Source organism: Podarcis melisellensis (assembly GCF_964234715.1).
Source record: "Podarcis melisellensis genome assembly, chromosome: 10".
NCBI classification, from domain to species: Eukaryota; Metazoa; Chordata; class Lepidosauria; order Squamata; family Lacertidae; genus Podarcis; species Podarcis melisellensis.
The window spans coordinates 54,341,511-54,367,722 of record NC_138542.1 but is presented as its reverse complement, the minus strand read 5'-3'; the positions used below and the strand labels follow the sequence as shown (position 1 = coordinate 54,367,722).

General features: G+C 45.0%; 2 protein-coding genes across 3 annotated transcripts in view; both read left to right on the top strand.

Annotated features, from left to right (window-relative positions):
• The first annotated feature begins 7,961 nt into the window (after nucleotides 1–7,961).
• MRPS33 (mitochondrial ribosomal protein S33) lies at nucleotides 7,962–13,437 on the top strand. Its single transcript, XM_081927537.1, has 3 exons — nucleotides 7,962–8,078; nucleotides 10,615–10,875; nucleotides 13,285–13,437. The coding sequence occupies exons 2-3, from the start codon at nucleotides 10,658–10,660 to the stop codon at nucleotides 13,388–13,390; spliced, it is 324 nt and encodes a 107-aa protein (XP_081783663.1). The 5' UTR covers nucleotides 7,962–8,078; nucleotides 10,615–10,657; the 3' UTR covers nucleotides 13,391–13,437.
• Nucleotides 13,438–25,932: 12,495 nt separating this feature from the next.
• BRAF (B-Raf proto-oncogene, serine/threonine kinase) overlaps nucleotides 25,933–26,212 on the top strand; it is a 52,144-nt gene continuing 51,864 nt past the window's right edge. For both annotated transcript variants that reach the window (XM_081926940.1, XM_081926939.1), the window contains exon 1: nucleotides 25,933–26,104. In XM_081926940.1, the coding sequence (XP_081783066.1) occupies nucleotides 25,967–26,104 (138 nt within the window). In that variant the 5' untranslated portion in view covers nucleotides 25,933–25,966. The remainder of the gene's footprint in view (nucleotides 26,105–26,212) is intronic.

The window sequence follows — 26,212 nt, the reverse complement described above, 5'->3', positions numbered from 1 at the left end:
AGCTGAAGCTGCTGAGCAGGGGCACAACTCTTAGGGCTAAAAGGTTGCTGACAACTCAGAATCTGAGAGAGAGGCACAGTCTCGAGTTCCCAGCAATTTCCCCAAAAACATAGGTTTTGAAGCTTCAGGAAATGCTTCAACCTCTCTGATACACACATGGACAGATGTCCAATAAGGACAATTGGAATCTGGTGGCCAGGAGCCCTCTGAATCAGATCCTACAACAACAAAGCCCATAGGGTCAGAGTTGGGCACCTTCCATAAACAGGAGGAGATGATCACAGCATAGCACAGCCAGAAGGCACCTTGGCCAGACTTCCAGATCTCCCTACAACAACTACACTGAGCACAACATACCACTTAACACTGCCAATGATTCACTCTCAGAGGCTGTTTCTGATTTTGAGAGACTGTTTGTTTTGGCTCTCTGTGGCCAAGACCCTGAGGGTGAGGAGGAAAGGGGCTGCTGGTCTATGAAGCTCAGCATTGTGTACAGGCGTGGGATGGACCTTGGGGGTCTTATATTTCAATGGCGCCCTGTGCATTGCCCAAATTTGGCACCCCTGCCCCACCTTTCACACTCCATTCCAAGTCATAGTTGTGGCACCCTTGAGTACAGTGGCTAGCAGCAGTTCTCCACTATTTCAGACAGAACGTGTATATGGAGAGAAATGTTTTATTAGGAGCTGCCACCCCTGCTTGCTCTGTTTTTCCTCTTCTCCCATACCTGCCCAGACTCTTTACACCTTACTCATCCATTGCAGCTCACTCCAAGCACCACCCACTTTTAAAGGAGGGGGAGGCGTGGTTTTCTGAAGCACCTCCCCCACTTTGTTGAACCTCGATGCAGCCATGTTTAACAGGGGAGGGCAAAGCACTCTGTGAAGGACCTCCCCTGTCTTTGTTAAACACCTGACCTGAGCAGCCTGCCACTCTGTTGTTATGCTGGAGTTGGCATGACCGCCGATTGGCCACGCAAACTGCAGCATGACAACAGCCTTACATTTTTATCTATATAGGAAGAAATGCATACTTTATTATGCATAACTGCATATCTAAGTCCAAATTTTCATTTAAAATCCCAGATTAAGGTGGACTATTTCTATTCGGTCCCATTTCTGCATTAATCTGGGATTTTAAAAAAAGAAAAACCACATGAAAGTATAGATAAGTAGTTAAATACACATTTTAAATTATTTTTTTAGTTGAGAACTGCATTGCAACAATCCAGGAAGCACACGATCTAGTGGACAGCTAATTCGTACATTAGTCCAGGAGACACAGATCAGGTTAATTCATATGAGCATTTCCACAGAGCCATTTTCTCAAACATAGAACTTCTATTGCTGAGTGATAGCTCCCCTCCAGTAGTGCAATAGCAGGTCTATATAAGTGTTGCTTGCTTCCAATTTCCCTCAGTGACCCTTTTGATCCTCGTCTCACACAATGACTCAGTTAACACGTGAAGCTAAGCCAAACCATGGCTTAGCATGAAAGAGCAGGCATGCAGGTTCCCATAATAAGGATCACAGCCATAACACTCCTCTTGCAGTCCTGCCCCTGCTACCAAGACTAAGCTAGGGTTTGGCTCAGTGTTACATCTCGCCCCATACAATCCATGAGCTGCATCTAAGATTTGTTCTTGGCCTTGCTGACTGCGGTTTTTCTGGGGGAGGCAGACACAAGTCTGAGTTTGGATGTAACACTGTGCTAAGCCACAGGACCAGGTGAGGAGCATTGGCTTGATCTTCACTCAAGGAAGGAACCTGCTCATTTGATATAGCTTAGCAATATTTGCAAAACGGGCCACAGAGAAGCCTCCTGAAAAAATGGAGTAGCCTAGCTGGCATGAGAGAGAGGTGCATTGACCATACTTGCAGATCCCCCCCCCAAGTGCTAACAGCTGAACACAACATACCACTTAACACCTCTGATGACTCAGGAGGCTGCTACTAATTTTGAGAGACTATTATCTTCCCAGGGTGTTACCTATGGATTTCTGTTTTTGTTTTTTACACTTGGGCAAACACAGTTAGGCATAGATAGCTGCGTTTCTTCAGTCTGGAAGCCCATGATGAATGGGTGAGTTTCCAGGGGAGCTCTTAAAAGGGTAGTTGCTGCAAGAGTTTTATCAGCACAGTGCCAGATGTTTCCATTACGCCTTTTCTTTTCAGCATGCTCTGTCATTTAATTCCGTTTTGCAATAGTGCATGATGACTGAATCAATATGCTTTTGCCACTGATTTCTCCCACTCCTTAAAGAGAAAACAGCTTATAAAGGGAAGGGGGAGGGATGTGTGTTGGGTACTAAGTTGTACTGCATGAACCTATGACTGCTTACTCAGAAGTAAGTCCCACTGATTTCAATGGGGCTTACTCCCAGGTAACTGGTGTTAGGATTGCAGCTGAGCGAGTCAACTGCAATGAATCTCTGTTGTCCGGGGATCCCTTAAGTCCCAGACATCCCCCCATGTATTGCAGCACTTTCAACTCAGTTTCCCATTCGCAGCACTTTAGCTTCTGCATTATGTACACTACAATGCATAATGGGGTTTTGTGGGCCATCTAATGCTGTTTTGAAACCCCTGGAGAAATGTGTTCTGTGAGTTCCAAATTCCCTTTCTAGAATTAAGATGCAGATCTTCTCTAAAATGGTTTGTGAAGACTGATGATTCAAGTATCTTGTTGCGTGTGCCTATGATATTGTGCATCGGTAGATCACACAGCACATAAGAATACTGCATCGTTGTTCTTGTGTGTATGCTGATCAAGCCCCACTCGCTGGATCATCACCTTGTCATGGTGAGTGGGCTTGCATGTTCCTATGACCCTTGTGAGCTCTTCAATCTGAGCAGGCTGAAAGCAAAGAGTAAGGTTACCGTAACTTCCGTCATAGAGCTTCAGTATGCTGATGACAACGTAGTGTGCATACGCTCAGAGGATGACCTCCAAACCATCCTAAATATCTTTGCAGAAGCTTACGAAAAGCTTGGCCTATCACTCAATATCCAAAAAACCAAAGTGCTACACCAACAAGTACAAAATAACCCCTCTGAAGCGCCACAGATCCAACTCAGTGGTGTAACGTTGGAAAATGTCGATCACTTCTCCTACCTAGGCAGTTATCTTTCCACAAGGGCCAACATTGATGCCGAAATCAAACATCGCCTGAGCTCTGCGAATGCGGCTTTCTCCCAAATGAAGCGCAGAGTGTTTGAGGACTGAGACATTCACGGGGAAACCAAAATGCTTGTTTACAAAGCTATTGTACTACCAACCTTACTATATGCTTGTGAAACATGGACCACTTATAAACGCCATCTCCAGCTCCTCGAAAGATTCCATCAACGGTGTCTCCGAAAAATTTTACACATCTGTCAGAGCTGCCTCCAGGTCCCAGCTCACAGAGGACCAACGCTAGCCGGTTGTAATGTACAAAAGTCTTTATTGAAGTTCAGTTTCCATTTACAAACTGCAGCGTGCAGCTCTACGTCTAGAACCTAGACCGGCGAAGCTCCGTCTGAGTCTCCGCCCCCTATACACCAGTTTAAGACCCTGGCCTTACTCCACCTCTTCCGTTGTTCTTTCCTCCTCTGGGTCCGTCTGCCCCCCGGGGTCTCCTCCTTCCTGGACTCCTCTGACGCTGACCCCCCTGACTCTTGTCCCTCCTTTCGGCGGGCTTTAGGACCTGGTTCCCTATCCGGGCTACCTGCTGTGCCGCTCGCCTGTACATTTGAACTTGGCGCGCGCGCCCAGTGGGCAACCTTCCTCTTGACCATTTCCGCGCTCTCCGATGGAGGCGTGGTCAATCCTGACTCATCTCCTCTCGCTGGTGGTGAACACCCTGGTCCCGATACCTGGGACTCCTCCCCCCCCCACTGCGCTCTGGTGGGGAAGCTGGTCCTGATTTCCAACTGCTGCTCTCTGAGTCCCCTCTGGCCCCTTCCTTCTGGGGTGTCCCCCTTGGCACCCCCCTTGCCCTGGCCATAGGCGCCCCCTTCTGTGAATCTTCCAATTCGCTGGAGAGACTCAGGGAATCCCTCGGACCACTGTCATCGCCTACGCTCCCCTCGGATTCCTCCCCCTCGCTCTCCATTTCCTCCCTCTCCTGTGCCTCTGCTCCTGAGCCCCTGACAACATCACTTGGGAAGACAGGCAAACTAATATCAGTGTACTGGAAGAAGCAAAGATCACCAGTGTTGAAGCAACGATTCTTCAACATCAACTTTGTTGGACTGGTCATGTTGTGTGGATGCCTGATTACTACTGTCTTCCAAAGCAACTGCTCTATTCTGAACATAAAAATGGAAAGCGTAATGCTGGTGGTCAACAAAAGAAGTTTAAAGACTGTCTCAACGCAAATCTAAAAAAATGTAGTATAAACAGTGACAACTGGGAAACACTGGCCTGAGAGTGCTCCAGTTGGAGAACAGCCTTAACCAAAGGTGTCATGGGCTTTGAAGATACTTGAACTCAGGACACAAGGGAGAAATGTGCTGAGAGGAAGGCACGCTTGGCAAATCCACACCGTGATCAACTCCCGCCCGGAAACCAATGTGGAAAGATGTGTGGATCCAGAATTGGCCTCCACAGTCACTTACGGACTCATTGTTAAAACCGTGTTTATGGAAGACAATCTTAACTCGGCTACGAGTGATCGAAGAAGAAGAAGAAGAAGAAGAAGAAGAAGAAGAAGAAGAAGAAGAAGCTGATCAAGCAGGCATTCTATCATGGGATCTGCAGAGCCATGTTCATGATCTGGATGAAATTATATAGGAGATGGCAACACTAATGCAAACATAGTTCTTTCCTTATGTAAACTTTGCTGCTCATCAATCCCAAAGATTGCCAGACAGATAGGAGAGAGATCAGTGTGTGCTGCCCACAAATACACCCCCTCTCCCAAAAAAAACCCAGCCTTTATCAGCAATGGTAGTGGCCGGAACAGTAATTAATCTGTTTGTCCATAGTGGCATACAATAAATCAACAGTAGAGCAAGCAGCTCATGAGCCTTGGTTGCAGCATCAACATTCACTAGAAAGCCTTGTGATGATGCCAGGAATTCTTTTTTTCCCTGGAAGCTGTCCAGAGTGGCTGGGGAAACCCAGCTAGATGTGTATGGGGGTAGCATTATTGTTGTTGTTGATGATGATGATGTTGGGGAATGTCTGTAGCTCAGAGCCCATGCTTTTCAAGCAAAAGGTCCCAGTTTAAATTCCCAGCTTTTCAGATCAAAGTGGGAAGGACCCGATCTAATCCCTGGGAAGGGGGATTAACTGTTAAACCACTCTGGGCATTGTAGTTCCGTGAGGACTAGAAGTCTCCTGACAATGTCCAGCACCTTTTACAAACTACAGTTCCCAGGGGTTTTTTTGGGGGGGGGGTTGGGAGGGGGAACCAGAACAGTTTAATATGGTATAATGCTGCTTAAAATGCATACACTATACACTATGGGGCCCATGCAAGAGAGAGGCAGATTCCACAGGAAATAACGCTCCACAATCTCAGGCATTTAAGGTCCCCACGCTATGGATATATGGCAGAAGGTCATAAATGCAGATCCCCATACCAAAGTAACCTTAAACTATTGTTCTGGGAAGCAGCCAGTCTGCAGTTCCCTGAGGGAAGTGGGAAAACAGAAGTGAGAGCAAATGGGGGCCCCAAACCATTTATGGCTTTATGAATTATACAAAGCCTCCTCCATTCTGCCGAGAAGTAAACAAGGCACCTTGCGCAAATGACGTGAGCTCTTTTGTTTACTGGTGTGGCTTTATGGGCCACACTTTGCCGGCACAGCGCCCACCCGCCTGCCGCCTTTGTGAGCCACTGTGGTACCTAATAAAAAGCAGCAAATAACGCTATCAACACATAATGCGCTTCAGTGAGAAGGCTCTTTTATTTTATTTCATCCCATGCTTCTATTGAAACAAACTTTCAGATTTGTTTGCAACTGTTTTGAAAATAAAAAACAGGAGCACTTATTCCCCATTTTCAGTGCCTGCCAGTTTTACTTTGTTGGTAGGGAGGTGAACATCAGTAATAATAATAATAATAATAATAATAATAATAATAATAATAATAATAATAATAATAATATATTTATACCCCACCCTCCTCAACCAGGAGGACCAATAAAACAACACCAATAAAATTACAATAAAACATAATGGGGGGGGAACCAGTTTATTAAAATACAGGTTAAAATACAACTTAAAATGCAGCCTCATTTTAATTGTAGCACTCCCTGTGTGCATTCTTGCAGCATCAAAGCAAGAGGATTGTACCCCAGAATGAGAAGGTCCTGTCTTCCTGAAATATTATATTTTGAATCAGAAAATTGGACTCGTTTTCAAAGTTACAGGAAGTTCTATGGCCTTTCCTGGAAAGGCAGGCAGGCTGTGGCAATAAACATGGGATGCTCTAGGAAAGGGCTACAGACAGAACTCTCAGCCTCAATGTCTCTCCCTCTCTGAGGAAGGACCCTGTAAAAATCTAAGGCTGTGCAGTATCTTGCACTGGCCCACAAATTAATGTGAAGGAGCAAAGTAAGGATCTGAATAGCAGTAAAACTGTTTAGATTAAAAGGTATGGGGAAATAAAAAGGTCCTTCTGTGGCATCAAAATGATCAAGACAGACACCCAGTGAGCCTCTTCAGGGAAAGCATTCCACAATAGTGGGGCCACTACTGATAGGGCCCTTTCCCTTTCCATCCATCCTAAGGAAGCAGCAGAACCAGAAAATAGCCTGTTGTGAAGATCTTGGTGTATAGAGAGGTATATGGCCCACTGAAGCCAATAGGGATCACTCCGTATGATTTCTGCTATCGATTCTGAACCCCTTACATTCTTACTCACAGGTAATGATCAGTGGTACTATATTCTGTGGCATTTCCTTCCTAGTAAGTGCTGCGGATGGGACACGGGTAGCGTTGTGGGTTAAACCATAGAGCTTAGGACTTGCCAATCAGAAGGTCGGCGGTTCGAATCCCCACAACGGGGTGAGTTCCCGTTGCTCGGTCCTTGCTGCTGCCAACCTAGCAGTTCGAAAGCATGTCAAAGTGCAAGTAGATAAATAGGTACCGCTCTGGCGGGAAGGTAAACGGCGTTTCCGTGCGCTGCTCTGGTTCGCCAGAAGCGGCTTAGTCATGCTGGCCACATAACCCGGAAGCTGTACGCCAGCTCCCTCGGCCATTAAAGCGAGATGAGCGTCGCAACCCCAGAGTCGGCCATGACTGAACCTAGTGGTCAAGGGTCCCTTTACCTTTAAGTGCTGTGGATAGAATTGCATCCTAAGAACCTGATCCTGTGGGCATTATCCAGGCATAGGCGAGTGCAGAATGGGCAGTCTTCACTTGCAAGCCTAGGCATGTTTGCTCAGAAGCAACACCAAATGTGTTCAATCGCGGGGTCATACTTTTAGATAAAATGTGCAGAGGGTGTTGTTGTGGCTGTAACACTCTTAATTTAAAAAAAATCAAATCGAAGTGGTTGAACCCCACTGCGATTAACGGGAAGTGCAGCTGGATCCTGTGTCTATCGGAAGCAATTCCCACTGAGTTCAGCAATGTTTGCTCCCAAGTGCATAGGATTGGAGCGTAACAAGTGCGCATCCAGATTCCCACAGGCTTTGGACTGTTTGTATGAACAGCATCCCGATCCTGTGCAGAGGCGGGCACGTGTAAACGTAAGCCCATTAGGTTTTTAGTCCTCTGTAAAGTGCATACAGCGGCTTGAGCCCATTGGCTTTAATAGGCTTAGGTGTGCGCCATAGGATCTTGGCTACTACACGGCACAAGTCCTGCCAGCCGCCGAGCTGTCACTTAAGGAGCAAACGCGCTGCAGCTCCTCGCTGCTGAAAGAGGAGTCCCGCGAGCCTCTGGGTTCCGTACGCTGACGTCACTCCCGGGCCCGGACGAATGGCGGCATCCTTTGGGGATACGGCGCATGCGCGTGCTCACTTTCCAAGGTTCCCCTCGGCGGCGCCTTCCGCTTTCGAGATTTTGCGCGCGGACTCGGACCCGGAGCGCTTACGAGCAAGCACGCTTCCTGCAGGCAGAGGAGCGCTTGGGCAGGTGAGGTGTGGGAGGGAGTGCTTTGTAAAGGGTCGCTCCTGCTTTCATTTGCCCCGGAGGGTTGTGAGCAAAGCCGTTTGCAAACTCCCAGGAGAGAGTCGCATCCGTGCGCGCTTCCTTACGTTACGCTAGGCTGAAATCCGTACAGATCGCGATGGGATCTCTGAACTTTTCTCCAGGAAGCGCGCTCCAGAGTCCAGCCTTGCGTCAGGAAGATTAGGATCCGTTTTCCGGGAACAGATACAGTATAGGTTTGCAACCCGACGTGCCCTTCCCGTGAGATTAAACCCGGTTTAACACAGCGAGAGATAGCAGTTGTTGTTGTTGTTGTTTAGTCGTTTAGTCGTGTCCGACTCTTCATGACCCCATGGACCAGAGCACAGCAGGCACTTCTGTCTTCCACTGCCTCCCGCAGTTTGGTCAAACTCATGCTGGTAGCTTCGACAACACTATCCAACCATCTCGTCCTCTGTCGTCCCCTTCTCCTTGTGCCCTCCATCTTTCCCAGCATCAGGGTCTTTTCCAGCGAGTCTTCTCTTCTCATGAGGTGGCCAAAGTATTGGAGTCTCAGCTTCAGGATCTGTCCTTCCAGTGAGCACTCAGGGCTGATTTTCTTAAGAATGGATACGTTTGATCTTCTTGCAGTCCATGGGACTCTCAAGAGTCTCCTCCAGCACCATAATTCAAAAGCATCAATTCTTCGGTGATCAGCCTTCTTTATGGTCCAGCTCTCACTTCCATACATCACTACTGGGAAAACCATAGTTTTAACTATACGGACCTTTGTTGGCAAGGTGATGTCTCTGCTTTTTAAGATGCTGTCTAGGTTCGTCACTACTTTTCTCCCAAGAAGCAGGCGTCTTGTGAGCAAAATCGCCCAGGCTCCTCCTGCAGCTTCTTCCTCCTTGACCTTCCCTCCAACTGCATTTCTTCCCAAAAGGTTCACCTTTCTTTCCCAAGCTATCTCTCTTTAAAAGAAGTCCCTGCTATATCGAATCCTTGTACTGGGGCTGGTGAGAGGTAGAGTGCAATTGAAACAGCATCTGGAAGGCCACAGGTTCCCTAGCCCTTTTCAGTCCACGGGCCAATTTCTCTTCTCAGCAACTTTCCAGGGCTGCATGCTAGCAATGGGGGCATGCGCCCTAGGCGAAAGCAGTTGGAGCAACAAATGCAAATTTTGCCTTTCAACAGAGTGCCAGTTTCTTCACACAGTCTCATTGTCTCACCCACCCGTCTTGGTCCTCCATCCAGAAAAGCAAGAAGCATTATGGCCATATCTGCATTATACGTTTAAAGCAGTATCATGGCACTTTAAACAGCTATGGCTCCCTCCAAAGAATCCTGGGATATGTAGTTAAAGGGTGCTGGGAGTTGTAGGAGACAAACTAACTACAGAGCTACAGTTCTCGGGTTGGTTTAACAATCAATTCCACCCAGGGAACTCTGAGAATTGTAGCTCCATGAGAGGAATAAAGATCTCCTAACAGTTAGCAGCAGCTTTAACCAACTACGCTTTCCAAGATTCTCTAGTGCCCACCATGACTCTTTAAAATGATCTGGTGCTGCTTTAAATATATAGTGCAGATGGGCATATAAAAGTTCAAGCCAGGCAAAAGAACTCAAGAAGGATGTAAAAACGGGCCATTAGACTTCTTTTTAGTTGCTCAGAGTTTGAACTAGGAGGCTACTCCAACCTGGTGTCCTCTAGATATTCTGGACTGCAGCTCCCCCCATCAGCATCAGCCTGCATAGCCAATGATCAAATATGATCAAATATGATGGCAACTGTTGTTCAAAGCATCTGGAGATACTAGGCTGGGGAAGGCTGGGCTATGGCGATGTTGTTGTTTAGTCGTCTAGTCATGTCCGACTCTTCGTGACCCCATGGACCAGAGCACGCCAGGCACTTCTGTCTTCCACTGCCTCCCGTAGTTTGGTCAAACGCATACTGGTAGCTTCGAGAACACTATCCAACCATCTCGTCCTCTGTCGTCTCCTCCTCCTTGTGCCCTCCATCTTTCCCAACATCAGGTTCTTTTCCAGGGAGTCTTCTCATGAGGTGGCCAAAGTATTGGAGCCTCAGCTTCAGGATCTGTCCTTCCAGTGAGAACTCAGGGCTGGTTTCCTTAATAATTTATAGGTTTGATCTTCTTGCAGTCCATGGGACTCTCAAGAGTCTCCTCCAGCACCATAATTCTAAAGCATCACTTCTTCGGCGATCAGCCTTCTTTATGGTCCAGCTTTCACTTCCATACATCACTACTGGGAAAACCATAGCTTTTACTATACGGACCTTTGTTGGCAAGGTGATGTCTCTGCTATGGCGATAGCTTAATGGAAAAGGTAAGTTTTGAAGGTACAAAATGTTTTAAGAATATGAAGGCTTAATGAGAATCTTTAGAAGAATTTTTTTTAAACTGCAAGGCACGTTATATGTCCTTTTAAAATAGAGATTGAAAATGGAAGTAGACGTTTGATTGAAACGTACTCTTTGCCTATTGGACTGTCTCACTACTGCAGCCTTCCCCCATTTCTAGTGAGGAGGTGCCTACAATTCCATGTGCCGCCCAGTTTGTGCTTGGAGATGTCGTCCAGTCTTTCCTACTACGCTTTACGGATGGCCCACTTGAGCGCTCGGATATTTGGAGAAGTGGCTCGCCCAACTGATCCATCGTCCATGAAAGTCGTGAAGCTGCTAAGCGAGCAGCCCTATGCGAAACGGAAGGAAGTTTATGGCTGGTATCCTCCGCACAATACCTACCACAACCTCATGACGAAACTTCGCTACTATGGCCTCTACAGGTGATCCAGGCGAGGGGGTGATGATGAAGGGAGAATAGGGGACAGGGAGGAGAAGGTAGCTCCTTAAAATCTACAGCTGGTGAAGGTGGTTTGAGCCTGCTTCTTTGCTTCAAGCAGAGAGGAAGGAACCAGGTGTTTTGTGTGCACAAGATTCCAAATTCAGGTCTTTTTAGTGGAATCAAGAGAGGGGAACCTTCTGCTCACCAGTTTTTACTTATTGATTCATTTATATACCACTGAACTACAATAATCAAAGTGTTTTACAAAGATAAAATACAAAAAAATTAAAATCAGTTAAAACTATAAAATCAAACATCAATTAAAATGCCTACTGAATTAAAGTCTTCAGCCCAACAGGGAGGGGACTTGTCTGACTTCAGTTGGAAGGGAGTTCCATAAAACTGGACCCACAACGCTGAAGGTAGCTTTATTGCTGGATATGAGCCATGGTTTCCTGTTTTCTCTGTTATCAGGCCAGCGTCTTCCAAACAACATTTTAAGCCATGAAATCAAGCTTTTTTTGACATCATACTGGCTTCAAAATGCTTTTCACATAACAGACAGTGAATGCTGCTATTTTTAAATCCGGTATAACAGCCATCCAGGTGTTCTCTGTTGCTGGGGAGAAAATGTCACAGCTGCCCATTTCACAGGAGGGCATCCCTTTGGCGCAGGAAAGATGTAAATTACACACTTGGCTCTTGCAAGCACCTTTCTTTAGCAGGTCTCTTACTCAGAGATGCCTGCATGGGTTCACAATCTCACTTTTCAGAAATGCATTTGGCTGCAGGCAAATAGTCAGTAGGCATTTTATGGGGGTGGAACAAAATCACGGCCTGAAAGGTACTTCATGAACATCTAATAATATTAGCAGCTTGACAGCCTTAGGCAAACGACATTATCTCACTAATGGACAAGTAGAGCAACTCGGAAAGGTAAATCAAAATTAAAGCTCTAATGCAGTTCAAGACTCTTTAATCAAAGTTGGCTTTATTAAAAGGCATACTCTGATCCTATGAAGTGTAAGCAGAATGCTTCCTGCAGCCAAACAAGACATGTGAAGTGATTTCTCTCTTGGGTCTCATTAAAGCTCCCCCCACCCCCTTCAAAACTTTTGCATGATCCCTGGCAGTTTTAATAATACCACATTGACAGAAGGGTACAAGCTCCAAAAATGTGTTAAGCAGGGGAACTAAAAGGATAACTAGTGAAGGATAAAGAGTACATCACAGGAAATCTTTTTCTTGGCTGCAAGGGGAATTTGTATTGCTCTTAGCTGAGGCATTTCTGAGAGTCTTTACATAGGCCATCCCATTATTGTACCTCAAACCTGAATTCCTGAAAGGCATTGATCTCAATTTCCATTTTATGAAAGTATATTCCTAGCCCTCATGGTTGTGACTTGAAAATTGTGGACTATGGTCAGTAGCATTGCTACCATTAAGGGTCAAACTTAAATATTTATGCTCTATAAGTCTAAGAAGTTGGTTTTATTAGAAAATTGGTGAGATGTCACCTTCTTACATATACTTACCTCTTCAGGTCACCCTTGAGGTTCTGGTCTGGTTCACACATGACGTTAAACCATGGTTTGACTGATTATCCACATCCTCTCCAGCAGCTTAACTATGGCTTGTTTGCTGCCACAAACCATGATTTGAAGCCAGGGTTTGTTGCTGGTATAAGAACCTTGGTTTATTTTTTTAACAATGACTTGGTGTTGCATACAAATGCAACACCCTTCTTTAGCAATGGCTTGAATGGGCCATCCCACTGGAGATGTTCATTAAGATTCAAAGGCAAAACATCCAGAAAACAAACCCAAGCGTTTCACAAAACAAGCCACGCATGGTTTGTTATCTGTGCTACAGCTTACCCAGGCCTTTGATAGCTTAAAGATCTGCCCCTAGTGACCCTGAAATCATTGATTTGAGAGTTTTTAACTGGTTTTAAAAGGTTGGTTTTAACGGATTCTGGAAGTTTTAATAGTGTTATTTTAGTGCTGACATGTCTGCTCCTCAGGCCTCCTTTTGGAGAAAGAACAGGATATAAATTGAATAAATAAAGTCAAATCATACCTTGTTGAAGAAACCATGGTATAGTGTTATGTGCAAAGCTGGCCTATGAGCTGTTTGAGAAGACACTCGCTAAAGAACTAAACATGTGGCTTGTCTCCTGTTTCTCATTCAAACCCATCCAACCTTATGGTGGCTATCCCATTTCATGTAAGAAAATAGGGCAACTATGTTTGAACACTAAATACGAGGCAAAATGTGCAGGCATTGTTTAGTTTGAAACTTGCCTGCTCCCACTTTTCAATTATGTTCCTCCCCCTTAAAAAAAAAAATTAAATCCCTGCAGATACCAACACTTCGGTGCTTTTCACCAGCTTTGTTTCTTTCATTTCAGAGATGAACATGAAGATTTCAAAGACGAGATGAAACGTCTGAAAAAGCTGCGCGGGAAAGGACGCCCTGTGAAAGGAGAAGGAAAGAGAGCACTAAAGAAGAAATAACACCGTTGTTGCAGTAGACCTTGTATTTAATAAACACATCTTGGACAGATGGTGACTGTTTACTAGACTTTCAGTAGGCCGGGGAATTTATCTCAAGATGAGGCATCCTTTGCAAACATCTTGCCCCTATAACATAAGGAAGAGAAAGGCTGTAACAGATTCCTCTGCATGACCCTGTCAATTTTGGTGGTTGTGATAGCAAAAAGAGGGTGGATTCACTCTGCTGGGGTCAGTAGAGGGGGTGTCCTGAGGACTTGTGGCCTCCAGAGGTGGGCCAAGGATGAATGTTGCCCAGAGTAGCCAACTCCTAGGGACAAAGGTCCCTTCCCCACCCCAAAGAAAAATATTTGAAGTTGCCAGGCCATAGCTGACAAACATTGCCATTCAAATGGTGTGCATGCCCTGTGTCTTGTGATCGATTATGCAGGGTGGGGCTTATCTGGGCCCTCCCAATATTTTATTCCAGTTGCTACCCTGATGTTGCCCCTGAGCAAAAATAGTTTAGCTAGCCGGTCCTGTTTAGTAGTATTATCAGTAGTGGTAGCAGAAGTAGTACAGTGGTACCTCGGGTTACATACGCTTCAGGTTACATACGCTTCAGGTTACAGACTCCACTAACCGAGAAATAGTGCTTCAGGTTAAGAACTTTGTTTCAGGATGAGAATGGAAATCGTGCTTCGGTGGCGCGGCGGCAGCAGGAGGCCTCATTAGCTAAAGTGATGCTTCAGGTTAAGAACGGACCTCCGGAACGAATTAAGTACTTAACCAAAGGTACCAGTGTATTACAATTTGTTATGCCAAGTTCCCAGGGCAAATTGTGACAATTAAAACACAACACAATATTATAAACTGATTAAAACAATTTTAAGATTACAGAAATATGGGGTGGGGGGACACACACAAATCTCGAGTGTTAAAAGCTAGGGTAAGGAGTGGCATAGGGTTATCTTCTAGAGTGACCTGTAGCTTAGTGGCAGAATGCCTGCTTTCTCTTACCGTTTCCTCCAACCTGCCCTTGAGGCGACGGTGGCTGCCAAGGCCATTCTTTAAAAGCACAGGCTTAATTGCATCTCAGCTGGAGGACACTGGCTGTCACCCTACATCCTATATAATGGGTTGCATACCGAAAAGTGATATATGCTGTGAGAAATAAGACATGTTCTTTGCCTAAGAACTACGTAGTTAACTGAAATATGCATTTCTCCTCAAAGTGTGCAATATGAGGTCCTGGTACAATGAGCACCTTTCTTATAGCTTCCATTCCCCATTGTCAGGAGTACTTGGAAATTCCGGTCTCTATACTTCAGATCCCATCCCCTATGTCTCTACCAGCCTGATCCTTCCCCTTTTTTATATGAGGGAGGCAGCAACAGGAAAAATGGGTCCTCACCTTTCTCTTGTGCTCCTTCCTTCATTCCTCACCTCCCAGATCATCTGCTTTTCTCTTTCAGTGTTTAATTTCATGGGTGTTTGTCTCGTTTTTTTAATCCAGTGCCAAAGTGTGGGGAATCTTTGGCCTGCCAGATGTTGCTGAACTACATAGTCAACCTTAAGTCCTACTCAGAGCAGACTGACTGAAATCAATGGAGTTAAATAGTCATGTATATTTCAATAGGTCTCTTGTGACTTGCGTTGGAGGCAAGCCTTTGCTAATTTACATTACACAAGCTCTGAGTGCTATGCCAAGATACCAGTTTTGAATTTCCTTAGAAGGTTAGATCAGAGGGCTGCTTTTTCCCATTGTATGGGAGCGTTTACAGTCACTGGATAGTTTTGTTTATGAAGCTCTTAAAATAAGCTAGATGCTGGAGAAAACTGGTAAGAAATAAATAAAAGACCCTTTCCGAAAACTTTATTTTCTAAATAGTTAACACTACCATGCCAAGAAGAGACTCTGATAAAATGATAATATTATTAGAAGAATGATAACTGAATTTAATAAGGATTTAAATTTAATAGCAACATAAGAATCTGCCTTATATGAGGTCAAAGTAGCTCAGACTAATCCATCTAGCCCAAAATTGTCAAGTCTGGCTGACAGCAGCTCTCCAGAATCTGTGGTTAGCAATTTTTTATATTGCCTGTTACCTGATCCTTTTAACTCGAGATCCCAAATGATTGGATCAGAGACTTTCTGCATGCGAGTAATGCACTCCTATCAATGAGCTATGGTACCACAAGAGACTTATTAAGGTTTAGAAGGGATTGAATCAAGGAGACTGAAGCATCACAGCCCAGAAATACCACTTTGATGGAAGTAGGGATGGAGAAAGACTGTCAGCTTTCAGCCTTACAGCAAATGGTGGTATGCAGTTTCTTGGGCTGATTTTGCCAATAAGCGATTCAGGGATTTAAAAAACAGAAATATCTCAAGTCAATCCAACTTTTGGTTGGTTTGCATTCTGGAGAAAATCATAGGTTGAAAGAGTCGTCATATTTTGTATAAACTACTGTATTGATAAGGGACGCGGGTGGCACTGTGGGTTAAACCACAGAGCCTAAGGCTTGCCGATCAGAAGGTCGACGGTTCGAATCCGCACAACAGGGTGAGTTCCCGTTGCTCGGTCCCTGCTCCTGCCAACCTAGCAGTTTGAAAGCACAAAGCGCAAGTAGATAAATAAGTACTGCTCCAGTGGGAAGGTAAACTGCGTTTCCGTGCACTGCTCTGGCCTGCCAGAAGTGGCTTAGTCATGCTGGCCACATGATCTGGAAGCTGTACGTCGGCTCCCTCGGCCAGTAAAGCAAGATAAGCGCTGCAACCCCAGAGTCAGTCACGACTGGACCTAATGGTCAGGGGTTCCTTTACCTTTACCTTTACTGTATTGATGGTGAAAGTTATCCTGTTCCTTCCTTAATCCCATTCTCCTTTTTTCATCACACTTATTAGATTTGGGGCGTTCAGACTTCAGGCTTGATGGATCTACTCTGCTGTTGTTTACTATCCTCCAACCAGAGCCAGTGCAGAATAATTGTTTGTTGAACCAGATACAAACTGATGGCTGGGGGGGTTATAACCCACTACAAGCCATGATCAATACACTGCGATGATCTGCATATGCAAATACAGATCCATATCTGAGAGACTACAGGTGTAGGGATTTCAACAGAAAACTCTTAACATTGGCTCACACAACTGCGGGAAGATGTTGTCCAAGACGATTACTCTTATTTCTAAGGTGCAAGGCCTACACACCATCCCCCCAAAGGATCCTGGGAAATGTAGTTTCTTAAGGGTGCTGAGAATTGTAGCTCTGTGAGGGGTAAACTTCAAGCCCCGTAATTCTTTGCAGGTAGGGATGTGTGCTTTGGTGTGTATGCAGTAACTGAGATAAATAGTACAAGGCTAACCATAACAAAGTTTTACGGATTTTAAAAAATAAACCTAGAAGTTTACTTGGAAGTTTCAACTATTGGGAATCAAAAACACTTGCAGATTTGCTAAAATCACCCAGCAGAACCCAATTACGCCAAGTCAGCAGAGCTCATTTATTATCATGTAAGCCGTGGGCAGGGGCTATGTTGTTTTTACATTTTTGTGCAGCACCTAGAGAATATTTTGTTCTTTATGAATAATAAAAGCAAGAGCTGGTGATTTTCTTCTATTCCTGGGGAATGTGGTCATATTATATAACATTATCAGAGTTACGTCTGAGTGCAAGAGTTCATTGTTCCATGGAGAAACCATGACTCATGAATGACCCAAGATTATCAGCAAAAGGGTCATTCAGTGGTCACTAGGAATTTTTGTTTTGTTTCAGCCAGCTAGTATTGTAATTTTTAAATGTGCTGTTTGCAAAGCCCCTGGCCTTAAGGCAGGCATAGGCAAACTCCGGACCTCCAGATGTTTGGGACTACAATTCCCACCATCCCTAGCTAACGGGACCAGTGGTCAGGAATGATGGGAATGGTAGTCCCAAACATCTGAAGGGCCGGAGTTTGCCTATGCCTGCCTTAAGGAGTGTCCTCACACACTCTTCATTTGTTCAGAACAGCACAATAATGCATACTTGTTTATAGGTAAATATGTCTAAATGCAGTTCTTTATCAGAAAGGGTTTTAGCATCCGTATAAGGGTGCTTGGGCTTATAATGCGTTGTTTGTATTTTGAAAAGGGTTCCAGATTTTTAAAACAACGCAGAGAGCATAAGTTAGGCACTCAGGGTCTCATTGTTTCCAATCACCTGTTTGTTTGATTTTCACTTTACAGTTTAGTTGGGGTACTCAAGGGTACACGGGTGGTGCTGTGGGTTTAACCGCAGAGCCTAGGGCTTGCCAATCAGAAGGTCATTGCTCAGTCCTAGCTCCTGCCCACCTAGCAGTTCGAAAGCACGTCAAAATGAAAGTAGATAAATAGGTACCGCTCTGGCGGGAAGGTAAACAGCGTTTCCGTGCACTGCTCTGGTTCGCCAGAAGCAGCTTAGTCATGCTGGCCACATGAACCGGAAGCTGTCTGTGGACAAAACGCCAGTTCTCTCGGCCAATAAAGCGAGATGAGCGCCGCAACCCCAGAGTCGTTCGCGACTGGACCTAATGGTCAGGGGTCCCTTTACCTTTACTCAAGGGTGCGCAGTACCGGCACCTTTTTTTTTCTAGAAGAAAAGCACTGGTTTAAATTGTGGCACTTCCTGTAACAACTTTATGTTGACTAAAGGCACCTTTTTTTCTAGAAGAAAAACACTGGCTGTGGAAGTGTGGAGAACTGAACTGGAAAATGAGAAACTGAGAGAAACTGAAAATGGCAGATTTGCCAATTCCTATTCATAGCCAATCTGGGTCTCTGGCACATGCCCATGAACATTATGAGTCACAGCTTCCCACCTTACCATCTTTCTATAGTGCAGCTGTGGCAAACAAGCTTGTCACATCAAATGCAATGTGCCACTTAGCACTGTAAGTCGGGAAAGCCACGGTGAAATGTTTGTTGGCAAAACTCTGCTTTTCTGGCTTTTAAAAAGTCACGTTACTACTGACTGACTAGTGAGTCGTAAAAAGGAGGAGGATGGATTTGGCTGAATTGGACGGAAACTCCATTTAAAGTGTGGGCTGATCTAACAGGCTGTATGGAACGATCTCCTGAGACCCAAAGGTCATTCTCTTATTGCTTGAAGCACTCAGAGCTATACTAGAGAAAGCACTATTACATATAGTATCAAGATGGCTATATGGGATTTGGGAGGGTAAGCTTGGGTGAACTAATAGCAGCTTTTCCATAGCAACCTTTGAGGCGGGAGGAAAGATATTAGAACAAACTTCTCAGTTGACTAAGAACTGGGGGTGTATATCCATTAGGCTGTTTCCTTTGTACACTTGACTGTACTTTTGTCCGTCTCACTGCTCTTAAAACTAGCTGTAAATATTTGATGGGGTTCATTTTAATGTTACCACAGCTGGTTATTGTTGTTTTTATTTGGCTTTTCAAGCAAGAAACTTTGTAATAAGCCACAGACAAAATAGCAGCACGCATAGGCAATAGATTCACAGCCAGGGGTTGCAAACCACGGCCCTTTTCAACATGGCTGCCATAGTTTTCCAACAGTGACAGAATAAGCAAAAGTCCAACAAGGATTGCAGTAGTTTTCAAACCATCATCAGACACATTTAATTCTCAATTACGATGTTTATTGCTACCTACAGCATTGTTCTCACATTCCTCACATTTACATGAGTGGTGTCTGTGCAGGATAGCCCAACAGTCTGACAGGAGCACCTCAGTGCTTGAGAGTTTACTTGTTTCCTTCTAGAGTGCCCCTGTTCCAGGATACTACCAGGCGGTAGTCATCCTTGTATTGTCAGTTTTCTCCCAAACATCATCCATGGTCAACAAGGGAAAGAGCACTCATCTTCTAACCAGAGAGCACTGCATGATACCTGATGAACATGTGCTCTTCTGTAATGCTGGTGCAGAGCAATGGCGAGGACCCTGTTGCTCTCCTGATGTTTTGCCCTACAGCATAGCTAAGAGCCAGAGATGATGAGAGCTGTGATCCAAGAAAACAGAAAGCCACAGGCTCCCCCCCCTGCCCCCATTTGTGTAGAACGTTGTGGTTTGGTGACACGGTCTTGTCAGGAAATGAAGATGATGTAAGGCATCCAGCATCATTCGTGACTGATATATAAACAGCCTAAATCAGATTTTAACTGCCATCCATTGCTGATATAATTTATTTCAAAAATGCATCGCTATTCTGCTTTCGCTTTCCACTAAAGTGTCTCTCAAGAACACTTACAATAAGAAGCAAACATAAAGGGAAAAGTAATGCAGTCGTTAAAATGCAAATTAACGAAACTTAAAGCAGTAGCAAAAAGTAAAAACACAAGGAGCAGCATTAACAGTCAATATACAAAACAGCAGTAGAACCAAAAGCTTCTTTTAAAAGGAAAGTTTTCAACTGCTGGTGGAGCACAACTAAAGAGGAAGATAACCTAACCGCTTGGGCCATCAGGTGTGCCCACATATAAGGTGTCACCACAGAAAAAGTTCCATCAGGAGTTGCCACCAATCTTGCCTCAGAAGGCAACAGAACATCCAAGAACATCTCAACGGCTTATCTCCAGATTAGTAGAAGAGGATGTGTTCTTTCAAGCAGTTTGGTCCCAATCTGTTTAGGGTTTAATGGGGAATAACTGCCAGCTCCTTATTCTTATCACCAGAATGAAGCAGCACCCTTGCTCAGATGTGGTTCTTTGCTCCTCACCATATATTTTAAATGTCTCAAGAACCACCAGCTGCTTGGTGACACCATTACAGATTTTGATGCTGCTCACCAAAAACTGATCTGTGTCAAACACCAAATGGGTTCATGACTACTTTGCTGTAAGACCTGTTCATATAAGTGTGTGTGTTTTTACCCAATGCTAAAGGTATGTAATCTTTGATGAAACCATTCCACTGAATATGATTGTGCCATTTCCCACAAATTAAGAGCAAGGCCATCTTTATTTCAGGGCAGATACATATCAACAAAAATTGATTTATCAGACTTTGTTGGTTTGCCTTGGGACACTATCGAGAGGGTATGAATTTGCTTCCGAGGAGTAGGACAAGATTTCTTTCAAAGAAAAGTTCTCCCAACAATCCATTGGGGAAGTTTTTGGTAAAAGGATTGGCTAAAAAGCCTCTGTGAACTGGCACTCTGGAGTGGTAGCACAGCATAATAAGGTTGTGAGGGGATTGGCTGGATCTGACCATATGGAGGTCTGGATGCCCTCTTTGTCTTATGTCCAGATCTATCACACAATTTAAGAAATGCTGCACTGAACAATTTGCAATGAAGCACTTGATTTGCTATAAGGATCGAGTGAGTCTGTTGTATTTGAATATTACTGTGGTTTCGTTAGGTGCACTGTGGTACAAAAAAAATAAAAATTCTCCTATGACCTACTAAAATTATTGGCAAAGTGTCTGGACCCAGCACAAAATGATATCTTGGCAGGAAACATTACTTTTATTTTATTTTATCATTGGATGTTTTCAGGTTATGCCTCTTCATGGAAGAGGGAGGGAAATCCGAGTAGCGGAAAGAAATTGCTGGTTCAAGAAGTCCAATTTCACCTTTCTGTTCAACTATAAGTCACTCAATCATTTGTAACTGCTGTCACACAAGTACCTGAATTGGAACATATACTGGACTATTTTGAGGGTCACTGAAAAGATTGGTTATGCTTTCACACACTTGAGTGGTCCACGCACCATTCTCTACTGTACTGTAACTCGGAAAGAGGATCTATAGATCTCTCCCAAGCAGTTAATGCATGAACTCCAGAAGTCATCTGTGGCTGAGTGATTTCCACTTCGCACACTACAAGAGAGACAGAGAAATCAGAAATATGAGGCACTAAACTACAGCTGTCTACACACTGCCATTTAATCTGGCTCCAGTACACTCCCAGCACTGCTGCTTGAAGCTGAGGACACATGGTGTTGGCCACAACCCATAGGTATCCTGCAGTTGTTGAAAAATGATATTTGATGTGCTTTCCCTTAAATCAACAGCTCTGAAAACATAATCTATGGTTAAATCAAGATGTAAACATGTGCATGTGCAGATGACAGTGGATGTCAAATGACAGCTTCAATGAATAGGAGTTTGTGGGGTTGCAGGCACAGAGAAAGCAATCGGGTAATTAGGTGCAGCAACATAAAAATGAGAGGATCTTGCTTACTGGGGTCTCGGGAACGTCGTGTGATGCCTTTTGCATGATTTCGCCAGAACCTGGATGCCAAAGCGGCAAAACCCCAGTGAGTGAGACTTTGGTGCAGGTAGCAAGGGTGTGTGTGTAGGTGTGTGTTGCATGGTGTTTGGCACTTCTTCTTCTTCTTCTTCTTCTTCTTCTTCTTCTTCTTCTTCTTCTTCTTCTTCTTCTTCTTCTTCTTCTATCACTCGTAGCTGAGTTAAGATTGTCTTCCATAAACACAGTTTGAACAATGAGTCTGTAAGTGACTGTGGAGGCCAATTTTGGATCCACACATCCTTCCACAGTGGGGACATTGGTTTCCGGGCGGGAGTTGATCACGGTGTGGATTTGCCAAGCGTGCCTTCCTCTTAGCACGTTCCCCCTTGCATCCTGAGTTCGAGTGTCTTCAAAGCCCATGACACCTTTGCTAAAGGCTGTTATCTAACTGGAGCGCTCACAGGCCAGTGTTTCCTAGTTGTCAGTGCTTATACTACTTTTTTTTTTAGATTTGCCTTGAGATAGTCTTTAAACCTCTTTTGTTGACCACCAGCATTACACTTTCCATTTTTATGTTCGGAATAGAGCAGTTGCTTTGGAAGACGGTCATCAGGCATCCACACAACATGACCAGTCCACACGCAGGGTGACACTTTTCTGTTTTGCCTCAGGTGGTGGAATGGAATGAGCCGTCCCTGCTGCCTGGTATCGGCTCTGTCTTCTTCTGAACACAAGGCAACAAGGTTTCATTTGGACTGTATTAATGCTAGATCTTTTAGCAGCTTTGAGACAGTATGCCTCTGCATGCCAGTTGCTGTGAATCTCAAGTGGGTGGAGTGCTTTTGTGGGCTTCCCATAGGCTTCTGGTTGGCCCTATATTTAAAGCAGCTGACCTCCCCTAAAGAATCCTGGGAACCGTAGTTTGATAAGGGTACCAGGAATTGTAGCTTTGTGAGGGATCTTCTCAACACCGTTATAAAACTACAGTTCCCAGGATTCTTTGGGGGAAGCTATGTGCCCTAGGGCATGGGGTATGCATGTGTTGCCTCTGGTTGTTCTGGCTGCAGTGTGTTGTGTGTGTGTGTGTCACGCAATTCTGTTGAAATAACCATAGATACTTGCCTGGTTTACTGTATTCCATAGCCAGAGCTACTGAGTAACTATGTGCTTTGGACAGGCTTAGTGAGGACGAGTTAGCACTTGTGTTTAATGTCCTAGTTTAGTCAGGTTAGATTACATTATTCTGGGGGCTTTCTTGGGGGGGGGCGGAAGGACTACAGAGTGGTATGTATTGCAGTTGTTTTTAGAAGTCTGGTTTTGTATTTTTCCCAGATGAAACAAAATTTCTTTCACACCATTTGCCTCATCTCACTGAATGGGGTGGGGATTGTGCAGTGCGCTTCCAGTGCCAAAATGTATTGTGCCAGCCCTGGATCCAAGTGTCCAAGTGTCCAGGTCCAAGTGTTGCTAATATTCTAAAACAAATCTTTGACCTCCACATATGATTACACATGCCTTTATCTCCACTTTTAACATAATCAGGAGCTCACTTAATAAATAAATGCCCTGCTGAGCATTGGAATATGATGTGGAGCAATTTGATTGCTCCGTAAACATAGGTGAAATATACTCAGAGTCGCAAAGTGATTTCATGCTCTTTATTCAGCTCATAGTAGTGAGGAGGAATGAATGAATGTCCCCTCAAAGTATCTGCTTTATATACATTATTTACACAATGGGCTGCACATGATTGGCTAATTCTAGAATTCTACTGTAAGCCAATCAGGCTGTGGATTCACTTATATCTGGAGCATGATTGGGTGGTTCCTGCCAACCAGTCATACTGCTGCATTGTTCTAGGACCAATCAGACTGCTGCATTCTGAATCCTATTGTTCTAGGACCAATCAGACTGCTGCAATTTGGATCCTATTGTTCTAGGACCAATCAGACTGCTGCAGTTTGGATCCTATTCAACTCAGTACATAACAATAGGCAAACCATTTTGAAGTTCTGTGGAGTCAGATGTAGATAACCATTATCCTTCCTATCAGGTTTAATAAGTTTCTAGTGGGCCCCTCCCCTTTAAACCCTTTCAAAATATTTTAATTCTGATGGCTACAATCTCTTTTATTTGGAGATATTTCACATGAAGCACCCATCAAAATTAGGGATATTAGAATAGCCTATATCTGCTCAACACTCTGATATCCCAGAGTCTTAATGCCACACTCTAAATGATTCCATCCTGAGTATTCTTAAAACTGTGTTATCTTGGCTCACAATTTGAAATAGCAACCAACTTACTCAGGAAATAAAAATATTTAGTTTCATATATGCGTAGTTTACTGGTTTTTTTCATATATCTCTTACACATGCATATGTGTGCACTAGAGATCTGTCTGCTAGCGTGGAAGATGTTCTGGAAAATTGGTGAATTCGATCTCTCTCACAGGTGCATTGGAGACGTTCCACACGGGGAAATAATTATGATTTCAGGGTACAACAGCAAAAATCAGATTTGAGTATATGGTTCCCAAACCACTTATATTCTTTGGGTACTCTTTTTTGTTTATTATTTTTAACAACAACTGATACTGAAGACGTGAAGACCATCCACTCAGGGGGGAAAGGCCATGGACTCGTTCAACAAGTTATTAGCAAGACTAAAGGCCTTCTTAACAACTGAGATACTTAATTCTGTTACAAAGCGGGCAAAGGATCAAGAGAGATGGTTTAATTTGGAGTGTAGACAAGCAAGGAAACGTCTGAGATCAACCTATCGGAATTACAGAAACACCGGAGCACCCTCGCTATTTATGGCTTATATCTATTTAAGACGAAACTACAAACAGCTATTAAAGGTAAAAAAACAAAAAGCTGAGAGATTGGCCTGGTGTAATTTAGTGAAGGCCTCGAATGAGAAAGACTCAACCTCCTTCTGGCGTACCATTATGGGCCTCTTGGGCCAGGAGCAGATTGGTCCCACATGTACTGTAGAACCCCAGGAGTGGGTGAAATATTTTCAAACCCTCTTCTATGACGACAAAGCTCAGCACAATGATCCAAGAGCCTACTTCGAGAATTTACCATATTGGCCTCCTGTCTCCATAGAGGAGGTGGGGAAACTAATTGCCCAACTAAAAAACAACAAAGCCCCAGGCATAGACCACATTCCAGCAGAGCTCTTGAAGAACAATATCAGTTGGTGGGCTCCTATAATGGCGTCAATATTTACATACATCGATTCAACAGGCATAATACCTGATACTAATGCTAATATTTATTGAGATTAATACTATTCATATTGGGCAGCAGCATTGCAATGTGATACTAATATTTGTTGTTGTTTAGTCGTTTAGTCGTGTCCGACTCTTCGTGACTCCATGGACCAGAGCACGCCAGGCACTCCTGTCTTCCACTGCCTCCCACAGATTGCTCAGGCTCATGTTTGTAGCTTCGACAACACTATCCAGCCATCTCATCCTCTTCTCCTTGTGCCCTCCATCTTTCCCAACATCAGGGTCTTTTCCAGGGAGTCTTCTCTTCTCATGAGGTGGCCAAAGTATTGGAGCCTCAACTTCACGATCTGTCCTTCCAGTGAGGACTCAGGGCTGATTTCCTTAAGAATGGATACGTTTGATCTTCTTGCAGTCCATGGGACTCTCAAGAGCCTCCTCCTGCACCATAATTCAAAAGCATCAATTCTTTGGCAATCAGCCTTCTTGATGGTCCAGCTCTCATTTCCATACATCACTACTGGGAAAACCATGGCTTTAAGTATACGGACCTTTGTTGGCAAGGTGATGTCTCTGCTTTTTAAGATGCTGTCTAGGTTTGCCATCGCAAACTAATACTAATATAGCTTGCGTTTAAATCCACAAATGCGTACCTGATGGTCGAAAAAAAAAAAAGACCGTGCAAGGAAAACAAGAGTGCATTTTATAATAATATCAACAACCGAGGCGGCTAGGCAGTGGGAGGGAGGTCTGAGAGGAGGCGTGGCGAAGCAGTTCCGCGCCCTCCGGGTTCCCTAGGTGACGCTAGAGGAGGAGGGGGGTGTCGCGCCGTGACGTCAGGGTATTTCCCGGTGACGTCCTCCCGGGCATGCGCAGTGGCGACGCGGCGATTCTGGGTGACGTCACGCCCGAGGTGTGACGTACGGCCGCCGCTGGCCGCCTGGAAGACTGTCTCGGGGAATTTTGCTGCTCTTGCTGCCCACTGACCCACCCACCCCCCGCTCCTTTTTCTCCCCCCTCTAGTCCCACCCCCTTCTTCCGCTACGGGTCGCGGTTGGGGGCGGCCGGGTCGTCAGGGGCGACACGGCTCCCCCTCCCCTCCGCCCCCCTCCTTGTCCTCCTCCCCCCTCCTGCCCCCCTCCCCCTCCTCAGCGCTTCGATCCAAGATGGCGGCGCTGAGCAGCAGCAGCAGCGCCGAGGGGGCCTCGCTCTTCAACGGGGACATGGAGCCCGAGCCGCCGCCGCCGCCTGGGGCCTGCTACGCGGGGGGCAGCGCAGGGGGAGACCCCGCCATCCCGGAGGAGGTGAGGCCCGACCGTGTGGGGAGGGGGGTGGGAGGCCGGCCTGGCATCCCACGGCGCCCCCTTTCCCTCCTCGCCCTCCTCCCGCTTCCCTGCGGAGGGTCCGGCGAG

Excerpts from the sequence above, each read along its gene's own strand:
- MRPS33 (XM_081927537.1), top strand. The coding sequence starts at position 10,658 with ATGTCGTCCAGTCTTTCCTACTACGCTTTACGGATGGCCCACTTGAGC. Across the intron at positions 10,876-13,284 it reads CGCTACTATGGCCTCTACAG|AGATGAACATGAAGATTTCA; the intron begins GTGATCCAGGCG and ends CTTTCATTTCAG.